The sequence below is a fragment of the Polyergus mexicanus genome, unplaced genomic scaffold, assembly GCF_030449975.1.
Source record: "Polyergus mexicanus isolate NDT 795.1 unplaced genomic scaffold, iyPolMexi1.0 SCAF_6, whole genome shotgun sequence".
NCBI classification, from domain to species: Eukaryota; Metazoa; Arthropoda; class Insecta; order Hymenoptera; family Formicidae; genus Polyergus; species Polyergus mexicanus.
The window spans coordinates 9804021-9824030 of NW_027223326.1; the positions used below are offsets into that span (position 1 = coordinate 9804021).

General features: G+C 36.4%; 2 protein-coding genes across 7 annotated transcripts in view; both read left to right on the forward strand.

Annotated features, from left to right (window-relative positions):
• Positions 1-10398, forward strand: part of LOC138934281 (beta-1,4-glucuronyltransferase 1) — a 31278-nt gene extending 20880 nt beyond the window's left edge. For 3 of the 6 annotated variants that reach the window (XM_070297867.1, XM_070297868.1, XM_070297870.1), the window contains exons 2-6: positions 5634-6309; positions 7028-7408; positions 8249-8584; positions 9103-9345; positions 9626-10398. In XM_070297867.1, the coding sequence (XP_070153968.1) occupies positions 5926-6309; positions 7028-7408; positions 8249-8584; positions 9103-9345; positions 9626-9823 (1542 nt within the window). In that variant the 5' untranslated portion in view covers positions 5634-5925 and the 3' untranslated portion in view covers positions 9824-10398. Of the gene's footprint in view, positions 1-1431; positions 1453-4886; positions 5139-5336; positions 5432-5633; positions 6310-7027; positions 7409-8248; positions 8585-9102; positions 9346-9625 lie in introns of those variants that run through there. The other 3 variants (XM_070297872.1, XM_070297871.1, XM_070297869.1) reach the window with 3 other exon arrangements.
• A 4834-nt stretch (positions 10399-15232) lies between these two features.
• Positions 15233-19935, forward strand: LOC138934379 (RNA polymerase II-associated protein 1). The gene is made up of 9 exons (XM_070298053.1): positions 15233-15617; positions 15686-15983; positions 16092-16388; positions 16465-16966; positions 17106-17275; positions 17408-17567; positions 17670-17946; positions 18146-18249; positions 18342-19935. Exons 1-9 carry the CDS (start codon positions 15375-15377, stop codon positions 19681-19683), a joined length of 3393 nt encoding a protein of 1130 aa, XP_070154154.1. The 5' UTR covers positions 15233-15374; the 3' UTR covers positions 19684-19935.
• The last annotated feature ends 75 nt before the right edge of the window (positions 19936-20010 follow it).

The window sequence follows — 20010 nt, forward strand, 5'->3', positions numbered from 1 at the left end:
ATTTTTTATCTCGGCCAACTCTTGCCACATTTAATCATATAATTAAATCATATAATTTAAATTAAGTTATCGTTAGACGAGAACGACGATCAATCGATTTCCATCTCTCTCGATCACGATGGATGATAAATGCATTAATCAATTGTCCAAGATTTATGGCGCGAAGGCGTTCGGCTCGAAGTAATCGGCGAGGTTTATCGGAGCATGCGATCGTTTAACGAAATAGCGTTAAACGCGCAGTATTGTGAAGCATTTTACGATCGTCATTCATTGATGGTCCTTTTTATCGATTTTATAATGCAAATCGCGCGATGCGGCACGGTCGGTGAACCCGTCAATAAACAACAACCTTAGAATGTGAAAATATATATTATCGATGTAACTGTTGATAGGAATGATTCATCCAGGCGAGTTCTCGTTATCGAACAAACGCGACGACGAGCGTCGCAGGAGACATCGTATGCGATGAAAGAGAAATAAATATCCTTTATAAAAGGTAGAGAGACGAGAACATTCGCTTTTAATCTCCCTTATGTCATGGAAATTCCAACAGATGATTCAACGTATAATATTCTCTCATCGAAGAGTGGAAGCTCGTTCGTTTTAACTTTGTGCGCAATCGAAATTAATTTCACAATCCAATTTCACTTTATACCTACTCTTCTTAATACCGGTCTCTGTACAAATATTATAATTTCTTGCCTCTTATATGTACGAGCGTTTCAGCTGCTTCCAACACAGACTCTGATGTATTCATTTATACTTTCGCGGTATTCGCTTCGTTTTCGGAAAATTTTTTTTCATTAAATATCCCGGCAATTTCAGTTTATTAATATCTTAAAATTAATCGGAAAGATTTTATTATTTATTATTTCTACTTTATTCTTCAATGCGCGTTCAAACGAAATGTAACGTCATAATTATATCTCCTTAGAAGTTTACGTCATTATCATTAAAATTTCATAATGAAATTTTCATGTATATATTAATGGAATACATTAATATTTTAAAAATAAGAATATTTCTCTTTTTACAGTAGCTCGTGTACATTCCCGTTCCGCTTCCATTTTTATGAAGAATGATCATCGTTAGGATCCTAGCTATAAAATGCGCGTAAATTAAACGGACACTAACTATGCATATCATTACGTGACGATCATGTTTTTAAGCCTAATCATTTATCACGAAGATCGCAGTCGTATGATTCACCCTGCAGCTTACTAATGGTTAAAAATAATTTAACAGCGTAGTTTCTCTGTCACAAATAAATAAATGTACAAGTTTAATTTTTTTTTTTTTTTTTTTTTTTTTTGAGGGGAGAGGGGATTCACGGCTCAGTATAAAAGATAGTGAATCCGCTTTTTCGCAAAGCGTCGTCGTTTTAACTCCTTTAAGCCATTTATGCACTGTGTCGTATAAGCTGTGGTGCCACAACGACGATATCACGTGAATGTAAAGATTTAACTTCGCCCGTTTTACATCGTTAAATCTTCGCGGTTTAAAAGCAACATGGTAGTTTGCACGGTGTACAGCATTATTTAAACGCTGCCTTGCATATTCAAAACTGCAGCTTTCGATGTTTCTTTAGGCTTGAAAAGCCGAGACTGCGTCAGAGCGCGCAGAAGTAAACGCTAAATTTTAGGAGTTGCCGATAAAAAAATGTTAGCGAAGAATTAATTCTTCTAAACAGTTAATTATAGCAAGAATCACGCGGCAATTAACTCATAATCGACGATATGATTTTAACAAGAACTTGAGTTAATCAGCCGGTCCCCGATTACGCAAATGGGATAAAAGGCGCGATGGTTAAGGAGCGCGAAGCCGAGCTACTTATCAATTTCGGTATCACCCACGCTTATTTCCTGGCCACGACGGGACAGGAAGAACAAACGGATGCGCGTGGGTCTCTTCAGGATCGCGATATGCCTGGCGATCGTGGATCGATAACGCGGATAGAGTTGCTCGATCGCGTGTGCTTGGCCGGTGAACTTGTTGGGAGAAAAATATGGATCGTCTACCCTGCTCGCCGTCTTCGAGATCGATAGTTATTGGTATCCATTTGCAAGCACGGAAAATATTGCGTTATACGCATCACGCAATAATAAGATAAGATTTTCGTTGTTCTGTAAAAAAAATAGTACGACGGAAGAACATTTGTTGATCCAAATTTCATCAAAATTATTAGCCATTCTTGGACTAATAGCCTTTCATCGTTTAAAGGGTTATTGAATGTTCATTAATTTAGATTTTGTCGAATTATTTATTTATTCCCGGCCGATTAAGCTTATTGTGTTTGACTATCGATGGAATTTATTACACGTCGATTTATTATTCTGCGGTAAACAGGCATCTCATTAACGTCGCTCAACATCGATGAGTCAATATATGTGAAGTTGGAGAAAATGTAATTATGGTAGAAACAATTATCATAAATATTAAAATTCCCTCTCAATCTCGATTGGGATAATTTCGATATCTTTTAATTGTCTGTCGCAAAAGTGTCGTGTACAAAAATAATTATTTTAGCAATTAAAAATATTACATGTTGTGTCTGGTTGTTTATAGCAATCGCAAATATCTTTTTTAAATTCTTTTTTGTAAAGCTACCTGTTGAATATTGTATAAAGTATGAATTGTACGATTGCTAATGTTTTGTGTTTATCTTTTCGAAGAAAATAAATATTCTCTAGCTTAAAGCAACATGCTTCGAGAAATGTTTGCACTACTAGTTAAATGTTCCGTTGCATTATAGAGCAGATAGAAAAATAAAAAATTTCGATATTTTTTAAATGTCTTAAAAATTATATATATATATATATTATTTAAAAATAATCTATATTAAATGTTCTACAAATTGCTTATGTAGCACATTTAAAAATAATAATATTCTATATCTTTATGTTGTTCTTTATGCAACATGATAAGAACAGAATGAAACTATTAATATGTTCAATATCTCTTCAAGATCACAACAAAATATTTATATCTCCCAAAGTCCGTGCTATTATCTATCTCGGAATGCATCGAAGAATCGGATAAAAAATTGCGTGAGAGATAACAATGCGATGTACTATCGTAAAGCTTTCGGTAATTGCGGAGAATTGTGCTTTACGAGAGAATGGTACGAGCGGGGCATGTGTTGTTCGCGTTTTAAAAATAGCGGCGATGTTTGCGTTCTCACGATCAGGAAACGCTCTCGTCGGTGGTCGACGAGTTCTCCTCCCCTCCCCCTCCCCCTCCCCCCCCCCCGTGCGATCGATAGTAAACGGATGGCCGGGGTCTTTGAGGAAAATCGATAATTAAAAAAACTGTCGTCGCTTCGATAGTCGAAGTATTGGAGCTTTGCGCGCCAGTCGGGATTTTATTACTCTTCGCGATTCAATGTCCTTCGCACGGCACATTACGAGCCGGTTCTCTCTCTCTCTCTCTCTCTCTCTCTCTTTCTTTTTCTCTCTTTAATCGTTTCGCGATTCCCCGCTAACTATTCGATACCTACCTATTCGACATTGGTCGTTAACGTGTTATTAACGGCTTCAAATGCAAACATCGAGCTCTTATTGCAAGCGACGACGGACTTACTTTAGAAATCACCTAAATTCGAGCACGCGACATGAAAACGGAAAACGGAAAAAGTTAAAAAGTCTGAAAGCTGGATATATTTTTTTTTTTCGCATCTTGTTAGTTTAATAGTTATACTGATTAAAAACGATAGTAATAAGCAGAAATATTATATTTCGCATCTCTCTATGATATATTATGATTATCAATAATGTCTCCTCGTATCATCTCAATAAATATTGTATTTACGAGATTTGCTGATTCGCGAAATTTTAATATTTCCGATATTATCACAGTGTATATTATTTAATTGTCAACACAAAGCTTCTTTCTCTTGTTCAGTGCTTTTGTTTGCATTTAAGTGCACGACAAACATTAATTTGTGTTCTTCGTATTTGCTCCGCAAGGTTGCACTCGGTGCTTTATCTGAGACAAATACGTAAACATTTCAAAGGAGCCGACAGGTACCGATAATACGATTCGATATAACAAGCATAAAGCGCAAAAGACATTTATTGCAAGCTTCTGTGTATCTTTCTTAAATCATTGAGTAAATGTTACAAGTAAAAATTACGCGCGTGTCGGGGATCTTGTGTAGTTTGCCAACATCGGCGATAATTCCAACTTTAAGATCGTAGCACGCCTAGTTATATTATAACGGTCGAATATTGTATGCCGTAAATTATTCTTATGATACGAAATACTCCGTTATAATGTTTTCTTTGTAAAGTACTTTTAATGCCTGTTTCTCCCTCAGTTTTCAATTTAAGAACTGTCTATCTTGTATTATAGAGAGTGACTTTCAACTCCACGATATTATTTTTTTAATTGAAATTTCTTCGATCAATTTGAAGACGATTTATCTCGTTTCCCACCTCCTTCCCCTTTCTCTCAACGTTTGTATGTTTTTCTACAAAACAATACTTCTCCCTGATTAAAATTCCGTTAAAGTAAGCGCAGATTTTCACATATTTCATGAAATTTTCCCCGAAGAAAAAGATCGATCGAGGAATTCGCGATTAAGAAACAGCAGCAACGGTAAACGACTGCCGAACTGCATTCCTGTATAAAAGTCGTCGAAAATACCATCGGCGAGAATTCGAACCTAACGGATTTCGCCGATATTCGTTGAAGCGTAAGATGACGATCGATTATAGAAAGGTCGAATCGATCGTTTCTCCACGAGTCTCGATCCTCGCGGTCTTTCGACAATTTGTCGCCCCCCTCCGTCACTCTCGTATCCTCTCGATTTCACTCGCCGTTGCTTAAACGTCAGATCGTGATTCCTCGCGGAGGAAGCGATCGTCAAGGGTTACTCAATTCAGGCAGCCTGATTCCCGATAATGTCGCGTTACGACGACGCGGACTCGTTGCGTCGACGATTCCATCATGCGACGTCTGTTTGACGTCAACGAGGAAGAAGACGCGGGAAGATGAGAGATAGGGGGAGAAAGTCGCGTTTGCAGCATGCGCTATAAACTGGATCGCCGTTGATGCAGCGTGAGATAAACGAGACGCGATCTAACGAGAGATAATGCAGTTGTAGCTCGTCGGAGTGAGATAAAACAAACCGGAGTAACGTGCGTTCGCAACGAGTGCTAATATTTTAAGATATATGCTAATTTATTCCCTTATTAACAAAAATTCTGATATTTATTCATGTGTAGTGCATGATGCTATATGTATGTTAATTATTGCGTATATAACATTATTCATATATTAATATGTTACGCGTATAATTTAAAGAGAGAGAATTTTATATTACATAATCTCTAATTCTAAATAAGGCATATGTCTTTAAATGTCCGGCTGTGTGTCTTTCGAGGAATTAAAATGAATGAATTGAGGATGGAGAAAAACAGACTTGACAATAGTAAATGCAGTTTTTGTCCTAATGATTGAATTTAAAGATTTAGATTTACAAAATTTCACAAAATTTTAATGATTACTTTTTAATTTATATATATTTTAAAAATTTCGCAAATTTATCTAATAAGTGCAATATGTATATTTGATTATTTTGCAGCGTAACATGATACTCTTGTTATAATCAAAAGCCTCTTTTCTCGTTCCAGGTGCAATAGAACCGGATATCATCGACCTCCAGGAGATCATGGGAGAGAGCAAATCCTGATTGCCGTGGTCCGCGAAAGGATGGACGCGAGGGGTCGACATCGGCGAGAATCCCGAATCCGGCATTAACAACCTAACGCTAAGAGAAGGGAACGAATTCACATCACCATCGTCCGGAAGAATTTATCGCGAGGAGGATTATTGCTTCGAGAAGCGACGAGGAACCAGCGCGCGATCATTCCTTCCTTCCGGCACTTCTCGCATCCCTCGTTATCGCTATCGGACCCATAGGAGATGAGCATCATAGCCATCGCCCGCAGGAACTGGGCGCTGCGCCTGTCGGTGGTGTTGAACGTGTGTGTGCTGTTGTACGTGTGCGCCCACATCGGCTCGTCCGGCCCGTGGATCGAGGAACCGCCGACCAATTGGGCGGCGGCCCCGGAGACTTACGATCTCTCGAACGGTACTCAGAAGGGCGTCGCCACGTCGTTATCCTCGTCCTCGTCGTCGGCCGCTGTCGCCGTCAAAGATGCGGCGTCGGCAAACAACAACAACAACAACGGCGGCGTCGTCGGTCGTCCGCTCAGGATCAGGCTTGTCACCACGACGCTGCCTCCTAACAACGGGGCCAAGGCCGAGACTCTCGACAAGTCGCGAGAGCACCCGCGTAATCAGACGGTATTACCTCGTCCTGCTTCCACTGCTCTTCGTCTTTCTCTTCGTTTCTTTGATTCTTGTAACCGTGACTCCTGATCGGTAGTTTAGATTAGCCGTTGGTCACGGTTGTCTATTTATCGGAATGAGCTTTCTTTCCTATAACGATAAAAATAGAGATTAATAAAAATTGAAACTATATATCATAATTAATTTGAAAAGATCAAACACGAGAAAATTATTGTTTATTGGGCTTTTATGTGCCAGGAATTTAGAATCTATATTATTTCAATAAAGATTAGCTATGAGTAAAAGAATAAAATATTTCGATAATATGTGTATCAGAATGATAAGTACAGTGAATTTATGTGATACAAAGAGTATAAACAAGAATTCTACAAACATTCCCAATTTATTAAAAAATTAAATAATTAATTCCCCGATAGAAGATTTAAGACAGACTCTACGTACAAATGATTTTGATTCATAAAAAACGATATATTCTTACTAACTTTTCTTTCGCCACTTATTAAAATTATATGAATAAATAAACAATGACCAAAATTCTCTCGTAAAAAGAAGCGAATTCATCGCGATTCTTTTAAAATGCATTATTTAGAATATTGCGATAGAAGGATTCAGGTTTGGAGGCGTTCGTTGCCTCGCTATTCGCGGTATTTCCGTCGCCGATGCAAATTTCCCTTTCAAACGACCGTTGACTCAGACGCTTTCTCATATTCAGGCGAAGAACGGCACGTCGAACGTCACGCGCGAGCCGATGAGCCTGAAGGAGGCCGTAGCCTGCAATGAGAAGTCGACCGAGCCGAGGCGGGCGCAACGCGGCGATTACTGGGTGCTTTACAATTACGTGCCGATGAGCATGGCGGTGAGATGTTGGGAGAGCGTGACATATACCACGCACGCCGACTACACGTTCCTGGATAATCTGGAACCGCTGCTGGAGCGCTGGCGAGCGCCGATATCGATCGCCATGCACGCACCCGGCATCGACTTTCCGGCGACCCTCAACGCTATCAGGTATTCGAGAAACTGCGGTAGCCCGCTGGTCTCGCAGCTGGTGACCTTCCACGTCTTCTTCAGCAGCAAGCACGTGCCAAAAATGGTAAATGGACGATTAGATGGTTTTCTCGACATCCTCAAGTTCCTTATCTCCTGTGTATCTCCTGAACCCTTCTCAAATTCTAGATACACCGTGCGAATCTGCAAGATTTTGCGAATATCCTAAATCAGCATGATGAATGAGGAAACCGCAATTTCTTTGTTCCCGGAAACCTCGTCGAGTTCTTCCTCACTTCTTTCCTGTCCGTGTTTTATGCAAAGCTACGACGTCTTGCAGATATCTTGTAAATACGTTAGTATAATATTGTCAATATTCTCGTCTTAGAATTTACGTAATGAAACCAACAATACTAACATTTGCGCGCACGGGATAAAGTTAAAAATTATTTTTATAATTATTATATTTATAAAAAACTAAAATAATATTTATTTTTCATTATACGCACAATCCAGATCTTCTTCCTTTTTTTTTTCCCCCAAATAAATGCGGAATAATTTTCTTTAATCTTCTAATCATCGATTATTTACATTTCATATAAAATTTTACGAATCGCACGTTTATCAATGTGTCTACCAAATAACACGGCAAATTAATCAGATCCGATAAACGTTTTGTTATAGTAGGTATTCTTCCCCCAGTAATTTGTTTCTCGAATGTAATGCGTATATAGATCTCTACCTTATGCATATGCGTGCTTGTTTGCGCTGGCACGCCAAAGTATTTAATTTGTATCTCCTTGTGTTGCGTTTGTGTAAGTCTTAAAAAGAAAATATATGGGATATTGAAATCTTTACGTATCTGAATTCTTTAACAGCTTATTGATGAATTTTTGTTTTATCAGTCACGTTGTACTTGGCTAAAGCGTCTGCGATCCTATTATAGGTACCGCCATCGGAAAAGATAGTCTCCGACACATATAACTGCTCGCTCGGGCCGCCATGGGTGAACGTCAGCCTCGCAAAAATGTACAAAAATGAGAAGAAGTTACTTTATCCGGTGAACGTGGGCCGCAATATAGCGCGTGAGTCCGCGCCTACCTTCTACGTATTTCCTAGCGACATTGAGCTATACCCCAGCCCGAATCTGCCCACCAAGTTTCTCGAAATGATTCGCAGGAGGGATCAGCCGGCCCTCCACAAGCCCAATCCTAAAGTCTTTGTGCTATCGATTTTTGAGGTGGACGAGAAGAGTCAGCCGCCCAACAACAAGACGCATCTGGTATGTCTTGTCTTTTACATGGCTCGCATGCGATTTATTATGTGATTGGCGGTTGTCCCTCGGTGACAATTAAGCACGTGCGAAAGAGAGCACGACGAGGGTATATCCGACTGTGTGTTAATAGTATAGGCGAGGGTCGGCGGCGAATCAATGGAGCTTCCTTTGACCGTGGACCTTGATACGTAGAATTAGTGTCGCTATTGTCCGGCCACTGTGTGTATCGCATGGCACAATGCACCTTTTGTGCACGCAGTCAGAATTAGAGCAGTAAAACAGAGAGCGATTGTAATCTCATGATACTTGTTATATTTCTTTCTCTTTCTTTTTCGCTGGTGTATACAAAAATCGTCAAAAGTCAAAGCTAATCACGTGTAAATCTAATGTATCTAGCGATTTGTTCTTATTTATGTTTAAATGGTGGAAAATATTTTGAAGATGGAAATATAAATCATTTCTATAATGTTTATGAAAGTTTTTCATCTAAAGCTTTTTTCAAGAGTTTCTGCGAAAATTTATAGGTACAGATGCTGAAAACGGGCACCGCCATACCATTTCATAAGAAATTATGCTCCGGCTGTCATAACGTACCGAAAAGCAAAGAGTGGCAGGAAGCACCAGAGACGGAGGATCTGCACGTCTTCCACGTCGGCAAAAGAACTGGTAGCTTCGTTCACTGGGAGCCGATCTTCATCGGGACCAATAATGATCCTCTTTACGATGAGAGACTCAGTTGGGAAGGAAAGAGTGATAAGATGACGCAGGTACCTGTTTACATAAATTATTCAGAATTAGAACAGTTCAGCAAAATGCTATTTAATCATCAGAGAATATTTAAGAAAAGATAATTAATTTATTCAAAATTATATATATAGTATTATTTATAATAACAATTAAGTTTCAATATAATATTGTTTTTTGCAATATAATCTAAAAATACAAAGTAAAATAAATGTGCTTTACATATAGAGTAAGATAAAACCCTCTTTCTCTCGATTTTGTATATATTATAGCAATACATCGATATTTATCGTTTGCAAACAGGGATACGCGCTTTGCGTTCTTGATTACGATTTTCTCATCCTCGACAACGCTTTCTTGGTGCACCGGCCCGGCATCAAGATCTTTAAGAAAGATACGCATCGCGACATGCTCACCGCCAAGACGAACGCGCTTATCAAGAAGATTATCATGCCGGAGCTGAAGGTACTGTACGGCACGAGGAAGGGCTGCGCCGTGTAGCCCGTGGAGTTGTCAGCACGATGGCGCGTGCTCTATAGGTGCTCGTCTATACGACGGAACTACTTGCGATCTTCTCTGTCGTCCGTATCGTCGTCACGCTTCGTTGCGCGACGGATTCGCAATGATCCGATATTGCGACTCGTTCACGGATCTCAGAAGCGTGTTCACATGCGTTCTGTGCGGTCCTTTCGCAAGCTGTGCCCGCTGAACGTCCGCTGCATAGGATAGAGGGTATCCCCCTTTTCCCCGAATTATGCCAACTCAACGGTGCCGAACGAATTATTACATAAGTATTTGGTGAGTTTATAAAGCAACAACGGGGCACGACATGTCGTGCCTCCGCGATAAACGTGTCTCATCGCCATTATTGTTATCATCTTCATCGTCAGCAAGCGTCGGCATTACCGTTGCGACGCTCTTAAATTCTCTCGACAGTAATTCTCCAGCATTCATAAAAAGGAATCTAGCATGTAAAAAAATCATACCACGTATTTTTCACTGATCGAATATATTCTCCTCCTAGCAAGTACGATTGTATATAATAAAATGGTGCCTCGTATACATCAGTACGTCTACAAGATTACTGCGCTTTCGGTGAAAGTTACGAACAGTGTCAATTTCGACGCGACTTCGTGACTCGTGACCGATCATTAAGATCGCAATGTTTCATATTCAAGAATTCAAATATATTAAGGAGTACTACGGTATATGTGATATACTATTGCAAATATTACACTAATATTACATAAATTATTTACACAATGCAAATATTATTGCTCGCGAAATAAATTTTCATCTATTTATTTGTAGAATATTAAATGGTGAAACAATCTAAAATTATGTGTAATCGTATAAAATTATATCTGTGATGAATTATTTTTCTGACAAAGATTTATTTAAATTTATATTGTTTTGGTCTTTTATTATAAAAAAATTGACTAGTTTTTTATAACTGTTTTTAAATAAATTATACAGCTGGTACTGTTATATAATTTATTATATCTTTTCGATAATTTGACGAAGGTCTTATAAGAAAACTTTCTAGCTATTACCAGCCACATTTATGATCGTTCTCTTTGTGACATTACATAAATATATCTTTTACAGTCGTTTAATTTGAGTCTATACGAGTTTTATCTTTAAAATGAAAGATATACTTTCTTCCTCTTCTTTATTTCATAGACGTCACTTAATTTATATTTCAATTGGAATTTTTTTAATGCCGAATTAGTTTGTACTGATTTGACTTGAAATGATTTTAATGTATAATTGCATCTAGATAAATTTAATGTATTAAAAATTTGTAATCTAAATCATTCATCATAATTACATTACACACTTGCATCGTATATTACATTCACCGGCATGGAAAATATATTACACGATTCTCCTTCTATCTATAGGCATTGAAACATGAACTTAGTTATACGCGCGTAATTATTTACGAATAAAGGAAAAAAATCGCCAAGACTGAGGAATATTTGATATAAATTTTCTAGGACTCCTTCTCCGCGAGTAACCTGACCGATGAGACATCAATTATTTATATTTGCATTAGCAGAATGTCACATTCTCAAACTTTATTTATTTGAGTATTTTGTTTCGGTTGTGATAAATAACAGCAAACCGAAGGAACAAGACGACGGAATGACATCGGATTTACAAATGATTGGTTCGAGTCGAATAATGCAACTCAATCGTCGCACTTGTAATAAGAGGGAACGATCGCGTGCAATCTGAAAAACAAGGAAAGTCTTATCTTATATATGCATACAATTCATCTTATATACCAAAAATATTATCGTGTGGTCAATGACTTCCGACGATCGATCACGCGGGAATGTAGTATTTTCTAATCTTAAATATTCTAAGTACGGTATTATATATATACTACATATATGCTGTTACTAAATACACTGTCTATCTACAGTATTACTCTTGCACACAAACGCCTGTTTAATGTAACACATAATTGTATTTAAGAACAATACATTTCGTGATTTTCTCATATAACATAAATCCTCGTTTATAAATAAATAGTTTAATTTTAAAAAAAGATAAGATATAATCCTCAAAAATGTTATATCGGAAACTTTCGCAAGGATTAATAGATATTATTGGTGATTAATTGAGAATTATTAAAAGTATATTTTGCGATGCCATAGAAAATTAACGATACTGTTATGCTGTAATTGTGTTCTTTTTCTCTAAATCTTTGATCGATAATTTTTCGTGCTCTCAATCATAACGCGGCAAATTATTATAGTATTATATCATGCATAATATAATTATATATAACAATTTATTATAATTTTAGTGCAAAAAGTTATGCCAGCCTAACATATGATACAGATACAAATACTGTTTCTTCAAGTAAAACCGTTTACTGTACATATAATATAGTAAATGCATAATGTAGGCCATATACTTTTCTATCGTTACCCTGAGTAATACAACCAGAGCGAGATGTATATATGAATTTTCGTAATTATTAAGACTTGAACGCGGAAATAGTAGATGAGTCAGTATGTAATATCTTGAGAATAATGCTAATTAGAATATTTTTAATCGGAACAAGATGTGCTGACTCATTTTTTGTGATAATATTAGGGCACAAAGTAATTAATATTCCTGTAATTGTGCTTTGTTCGCGGTAAAGGCATCTTTGAAACAAGGATTAAAATCACGAATCCTCGCATACATATATAGATAATGATTATCGTCGAGGATGTGTAAATACACATAACAATATTAAAAGTTTAATGTAATGTGTCATTTTGTTCATATCACATTACTTCTGTACAAAGTCGAAAGATATTAAAGATTAATATCCTCAGGATAATCATTTATATATATATTAAAAGACACGTTCAGTTGACACGTCGCTAATAATGTTTTCTACATGGAGCTCAACTCATATAAGTTCCTTTTACCTCCTCGTCTTTTTTCTTAATTTATCAGAACTGTGCAATTGCTCGTATATGTGTGTGTGCATAAGATATAATGTATATTCTGTGCCTTATATGTATATTGTCTCTGTCTCCTCGCGTGTGTGCTTGTGCGTGTGCCAAAAATGTGCGTGTACATTTACAGGAAGATATGTAAGTGATCATAAGGAGACAAGCTAAAGAAAAGTTGACTCAATTATACAATTGATACAAACCATAGAGATCGGTTTATATACGATTGTAGCGAGATTTTTATATCTATTCCCTAAAATGTTGTAATGAAAAAGAGAGAAAGAGCAACTTTCGCGAACGGAACGCGTTTTCTCTCGTCGTTTCTTTCCCTTTGCTTTATCTTACAATTAATACAATATAATTTGACAAAAAAAAGAAACTGCTGTGTTATGTGCACAATAGCTTTTTTTTCTTTGTCAACTATAAGTAATGTAACACCAATGTCATACCGCTGAGTTTGTCTTTTGTGACTGAGCATTTTCACATGCAACAAATACGAAACTGCGAATGAATTATGATAGAAGTCTCTACGCAGATATTGTTTTTTTTAAACAAATTACTATATGGGTGATGTAAGATATACTTGTAATTAGTGTAAATATATATGACTGTGTAAATAAAAACTGTCTCATCATGCGACTACTTTCATTCAGAAAAATATGTTGTTATGTATTTGTAAACTACTTACGAAGCGTATGAGTTTGCCAGAATAATAATAAAAAAAAAAAAAAAAACAATCGTTGCATTGTATTATCGTTTAATGCGTATTTAAGGATGTGTTTCAGGTTTAATTCTGTAATAATATTTCAAATGTTTAAAGATTCGAATGTGCGTTGCTTTGCAGAGAAACAGATAGCAGAGCTTTTATAATATTTTGTTGCTAGAAGATAAATCATGTAATTCTATGGAAAACCATGTAATTCTACGGAAACAATATTTCACTGTTCAGTATCCTATGATCTTGTATAGTTCAGAATTTATATTACATCTCTCTCTAGATGCAACAAAAATTGTTATGAAGATACTTTACAGAGAAAGAAAGACACTTCGATTCTTCTTCCAATTATAAAATTTCTATTTCTCTCTATCGCAATTATATATATTAAAAATATTACAGCGTTATATAAACATATATGCTGTACATACTTATAAGAAAAACGAAAACACATACAATCACCTGTTCCGATATATAATATATGTATATAGGAGAAATTGTGTATTTTTCCAAATAAAAGGGAATGGACAAAGGATTGATTTAACATTTTCGAAGGAAAATAGTTGTGAGACTATTTATGGCATGGTAGCTTGTTGCTTGAATCTATTTTTTGAACTTATTCTGAAATACTTTCGAGAATAAAATCGTTTCTCTTCATTTGTACAACTTTTTTAATTTGTGTATAAATTATGTAAATTTAATTTCTGTAAAAAAAATTGTATATTTAATTTAAGAAGCAAAAAGATGAGAAAGAGGTGTGTCAAACTGTATTTATTTCGTGTATAACGCGAAGATTATATTAGGTTCTAAGAACGCGACACGATAGTCATTGCCGAATAATTTGAATAAAATTATTTTAATTATTCTCCGAGATTTTTGCATGCTTGTGCATTTATATTTAACGCATTTATATTTATATGACTGCGATGATTGGTGCGTAATTGCATACCGTCATGTTCCAGTGTATCGTGCCTAGATAAATAAAATAATTTATCAATCAAGTCCACTTTTTCTCTATTCCTCTCTTCTCTTCTTTTTTCTTTACATATAAGCATGAAATATATTTCTTTTCTTTCACTAAATTAAATATATTATTTCTACTTGAACATACACGTGAATAATCGATTCAAACATTTTTAATAAAATTGCTGGTTACTTTCCTTTGAATAATGTGTAAACTGCGTTTTATTTGACGCAATGAAAATTTTGAATCTTCTAATTAATCAAGACAAAAGGGATTTAAATAGATTTTATTTAATAAAGATTTCATCGTACTGATTGATCAAATACCACGAAACTTTTATTACATCGAACGAAATCTATCGTCTTGTTTTGTAATTGAAAAACGGCGTTATATTTTAAATTTAAAGCGATATTTCAAAACATTAAAATGGTTTCCATCAAGCTGTCGAAGTGCAATGAATCATTATATCACTCGAAATAAGACAAGTTGTACGCAATAACGATGATCTTCGCAGATGTCATGTCACGATAATATCACTTCTTAAAAAATTGTGATAATTAACGTTTATTTTGCAGATTTTTTGCTATGATATTAAAATTGTTGCAAAGAATAAAAGATAGAGGTTAAAATAACTTTCAAAAATGACCAATGAAAGCTCACAAGACAGTGGCACGGTGTCTCTACTGTCTCTCCTGTCGATCCTTAAGGCTCCCGCACAACCGAAAATATAAGGAACATGGAATAGAGAACAGAGAACAACCGCATTGGAGAGAATGCGCGCACAACACTTGTGTGCGTACTCCGCGTACTCCCTCCAATGCGGTTATTCTCTGTTCTCTATTCCCTGTTCTTTATATTTTCGGTTGTGCGGGAGCCTTTATAGCGTTGCTTATATCGGTTGCTTTTTACAAGATGGCGGAAACTAGATGCTTCGCAGAATGTGACAAAGATTCGTCCGAGAAGATAGCACACCTTGTTACTTACACCATGGTACAGAATATACCTATAACACCGTCGAATAGTATACTAGGAAATATTGTGGAGAGAAAGTTTAATGAAAAATACAAGTTCAACAGCAATTGCGCTTCTACCATAGAACATGAACTTGGATTCCCCAAGGTTTTTAAATTGGATGACATCGAACTTACGAAAAAAGTATGTTATATATCTAAGACATGTAGTTTCTGTTATTTTTATATGTAACTATATTATTTTGTTTGTAGAATACCAGTAATAAGCAGAGTTTATTTCGGCAACATATTTCAACATTGAAATCTGTGAGACATGATTTAGTAAAAGTTCAAAGGAATGAATCTTTACATCATAACAAGGAAGAAGCAAGTTTTGTAGCAAAGGATCGATTAGCTATTGAGATTCATCAAGAAAACTTGGCTAAGCTAGCTAAAATGAGCAAAGCAGAAATATTAAAAGAAAAGAAGATACTTGAGGACACTCTAGATTCTAAATTAGTACAATTTTTTAAAAATAGGAAAAAATGCGGGAAAAGGTTGATTGCAGAAGGTATGCAAGAAACTATGTCACTTGCAGATAGAGTAATGATTGATACAGAAGTATTCATTGATAAGAAGTTGAAACTTTCCTCAAATGATAATAATGATACAAAAATAGGGAATAGTACATCAAGTGTTTCAATTGGAAAAGAAACAGCAATGGATGTAGAAGTATCTAATGATAAAAAGACAAAACATCCTTTGAATGAGGATGATATAAATATGGACTACGAGGATGATGCAGTCAGCATACCGAAGTCATCCAAAGAGATATTAGAAGCAAGTAAACAGAAAGGGTGGCTGCACATGGATATACCTGAACCAGAAAAGTTGAAGTGGATGGAAGATTTGATAGAGGAAGAAAAAGATGAACCTGCAACAAATGAAGAATACAATGCAAGATTTGATTTTAATGGTTAATACTACATATATATTTATTTTGCTATAACATTTTGATACAATACCTTTTCTCATATTTATTTCTCTTTAAGGCCTCTTATTGCCATACAAAGATGAGAGCTTAACCTCAGACAAGGGACTTCATCATCATGGAGAGGAACCTGAACGTCCTGGGTATTCCCTTCAAGAGTTGCTACAGCTTAGCAGATCTTCTATTCAACAGCAGCGGTGTAAAGCCCTAACAACCCTAGCTAATGTCATGGAGAAGACACATGAGGGCAGATATGACAAAGCTCTGCATCCTTCACCATTGACCGCATTGAGTCAAAAGAATATTCTATTGCTGTTGAGATTCTCGTTGGACGACACGTCCGTAGCCGTAGTCACAGCGACTTTGCAGGCGCTAAGAGCTTTTTTGGTCAGTGAGGCAGACGAGGTATGTCTGGATAGACTATATGGATTCGACGGATACGCGGAACCAAGCTTGATGCCCCAACTCGAGGACAAGGACACGAGTAGCCTGAACGATCACGAGTTGGCGCAATTGGATGCAGTGGCTGCATTATTGAGATCCGATTTCCTGTTGCGAATTAGGTACTTTGTTATTGTTTTTAATTTATATGTACTTGATAATACTTTTTTATTTAAATGCTGGAAAAATAAATCTAGTGGTTTTATGATTTCTTTTTTAAGCACTTGAAATGAAGAAGCTAATTTAATAATCTGTTTGTAGATACATCTTAAATGAGATGCATCCACCACCTGTCGGAGTAACATGTGCTTTAGAGATACTCATCCGCCTTGCAAGACACTCGCACACAACAGCACTAAATATCTCATCCACGCCGTACTTGTTAGATACTATTATCCAAAATTTTATGCCATTGTCTATAGACAAATTAGGTATGGTGATTAAAATTCTTTTTGATACTTAATGTAGACAATTTATTATTTTCAAATAAATTTGATTCAAAATTTTATTTCTGAATAAATAATTTTGAAATAATTTGAAAACTTAGATTCTGTTTCTTACAGCAATGCAGGAGGCAATAAATAACGTTTATGGAATACCTGTAGTTAAGGCAATTAAACTGTGTCGCGTTCTTGTCACATATGGTAAAAAACCCGTCGCGCAGAAATTGAATAACTTCAAAGTTATCCATACTATCTTAACATATGTTAGTAGCGAAACGGGGTAAGATTATTTATGTATATTTATATATATATATATATATATATATATATATATATATGCGCGCGTTTATTATTTTGTTTTATTAAAAATGTACTTCATTAGCAAAGATGACTTGCATCTCAGCATCGAGAGCCTACGACTCTGGCGCATATTGTTACACTATGAAATAGGATTGGAAAGTGTCGCGTGTGCTCTCATATCACAATTACAGCTATTGTTGTGTAATCACGATATTCAAAGTACGTCCAAAAACGAATTGATCTACGAACGTGCTGCAGCGTTAATTGCTGTAGCGAGTCATGAAAGAAGTTTGCGATCGAACATATCCACACTGTTGAGGAAATGGAATACTCAATTCTCATCAGTATCTAATGCAACAGTAAGCATAACTATTAATTAATTTATTAATTTAAAAAATAATTAATCTAAACATAAAATGTTTTCAATAATATATTTTAAATCTTCTATGTGTTTCCTTTTAATACTTTTCAATACTGTTATTATCTTAACACTATTACGATACTATGAATTGCTAAATAATCTAATGAGCAAAAAAGTAAAAGTATTGTAAATTTCAGTGGGGTATTATGAAATTGATCGTGGAGACTTTATGCGCCGTTGATGACACATCCGCATTTGAAATAACGTGTATATTTAACGAACACGTTTTTTCAAGACTTCGGTAAGCTTATTTCTTCTTCCGTGTATCGAAAGAAAAATATTGTTTTGTTTATACAAAAAAAGAACAATATTTAACGTATTTATCTTTTGCAGCTCTAGTTCGAATTTATTGAGCAACTGCAACCCGGCAACGGATCGAGAACCGTCTTGTCTACCAAGTTTGGATGTTTATACGGAAAATGGAGAGCCGCAGCCGATCGTGTCGGTAAATTCGTGCATACCGTTCCTCACGTCAGTGTTGAAAACATTTTACAACCACTCTCGAGTAACGGAAATTCGCGCAATACTCGGACACCCGAATTTTTCCAAATACATACGGGACTTGGAAAAGTTCGATTGGAATTTCGAAAGATCATGGTACAGTCGAACAGAATTACATCTCTTGATAACGGTGGTAAAAGCGGCATCACTCTTGGGGAATACAATTAATAATCAGACAGCGCAAATTATATGGAAAATTGCCATCAAACTCGTGTCGACTTTGCCCGCGGACACGACAGATCATGTGAGGGAACTTCTCAAGATCGCGCTGTCCAACGAAAAAATGAATTTGGAAATAATCGTCAATGAGTTGGACAAATTAGATTTAGCTGCATCGGCCACGGCAGATCAAGTTAAGATAGATTTACGCTTCGATGCAGCGTCGCTATACGAAAGATACATCGTTCCAAACGGCGACTGGAATCAGGCGGCGATGCCAAAAGATTGGCTCTTCTTACCGTTCGTTCACATATACAACAAATGTAAAAACGATGTTAGGTTTCAGCCGGAGGATAAAGACAGCATTCTGACGGTACTGAGGTTGGCGTTAATCTTACCCGATCTCACGAGGAGGCTATCATCCACTTTGCAATTTAGTAGACTGATACTAGTATATCTCTGCGACACGGTATACCTGGATAAAGACGTGTCTGTATTGTTGACGAAGATCTTGTCGAATTTGTTGACGAAATACCACGCACAATTGGACTTCCAGGCGGAGCTACCGGGACTGAGTTCATTCACCGATCTGTTTACGGCGTTGTGCGAGCAATTTAGCTCGAATTCATATGGCGATGACAATTTCGCTGCGACGCTGCTGGTGCCAGTGGCGCAACGACATGATGCGCACTATCGGAAACTACTGTGGTCGGAACATGCGGCCGCGTTGCGATACCTGAGATTGCCGCCGGAAAAATTGCTATTGCCCCTAAAGGATTATTTCTATCCGGAGGAGGAGGACGTGTCGCTCATAGATGGTTATATCACAGCGCTGATTCGCGGAACGATCAAAGAGACCTGGTGTCCGGTTCCATTCACAATCGCACTACATCACTCGGCGATGTATCTAAGGCGCAAGAACAAACTGGCGGTGCGAATGCGAACGCAGATGGAGAAGTTGAGGAACAGAGATATCGCGTATAGGTTGCTGTACTACGAACCATCACAGTTATGATAATATAAGATGAATACAAGAACGATGTGATTTATATGTGTATTATATATGTGTGAATATCTTGTTAAATCTTTGATATTTAAATGAAGATCTCAATATCGTCTTTCATAGTTCACCAATTATCATCTTCTTTATGTAAGACTTTAGATTCCGAATCAGTTATTTTCAATGAAAATGATGAAAAAAACGTGAATTACTTATCGAAGTAATGTCCTGCTACAAATATTTACATGCCATTAGTTTTTTTTTATATAAAATTATGATTATATGAATTTTTTTTTACTAAATGTGATTTATTCATTAGGATTTCTAAATAATCGTAATTGG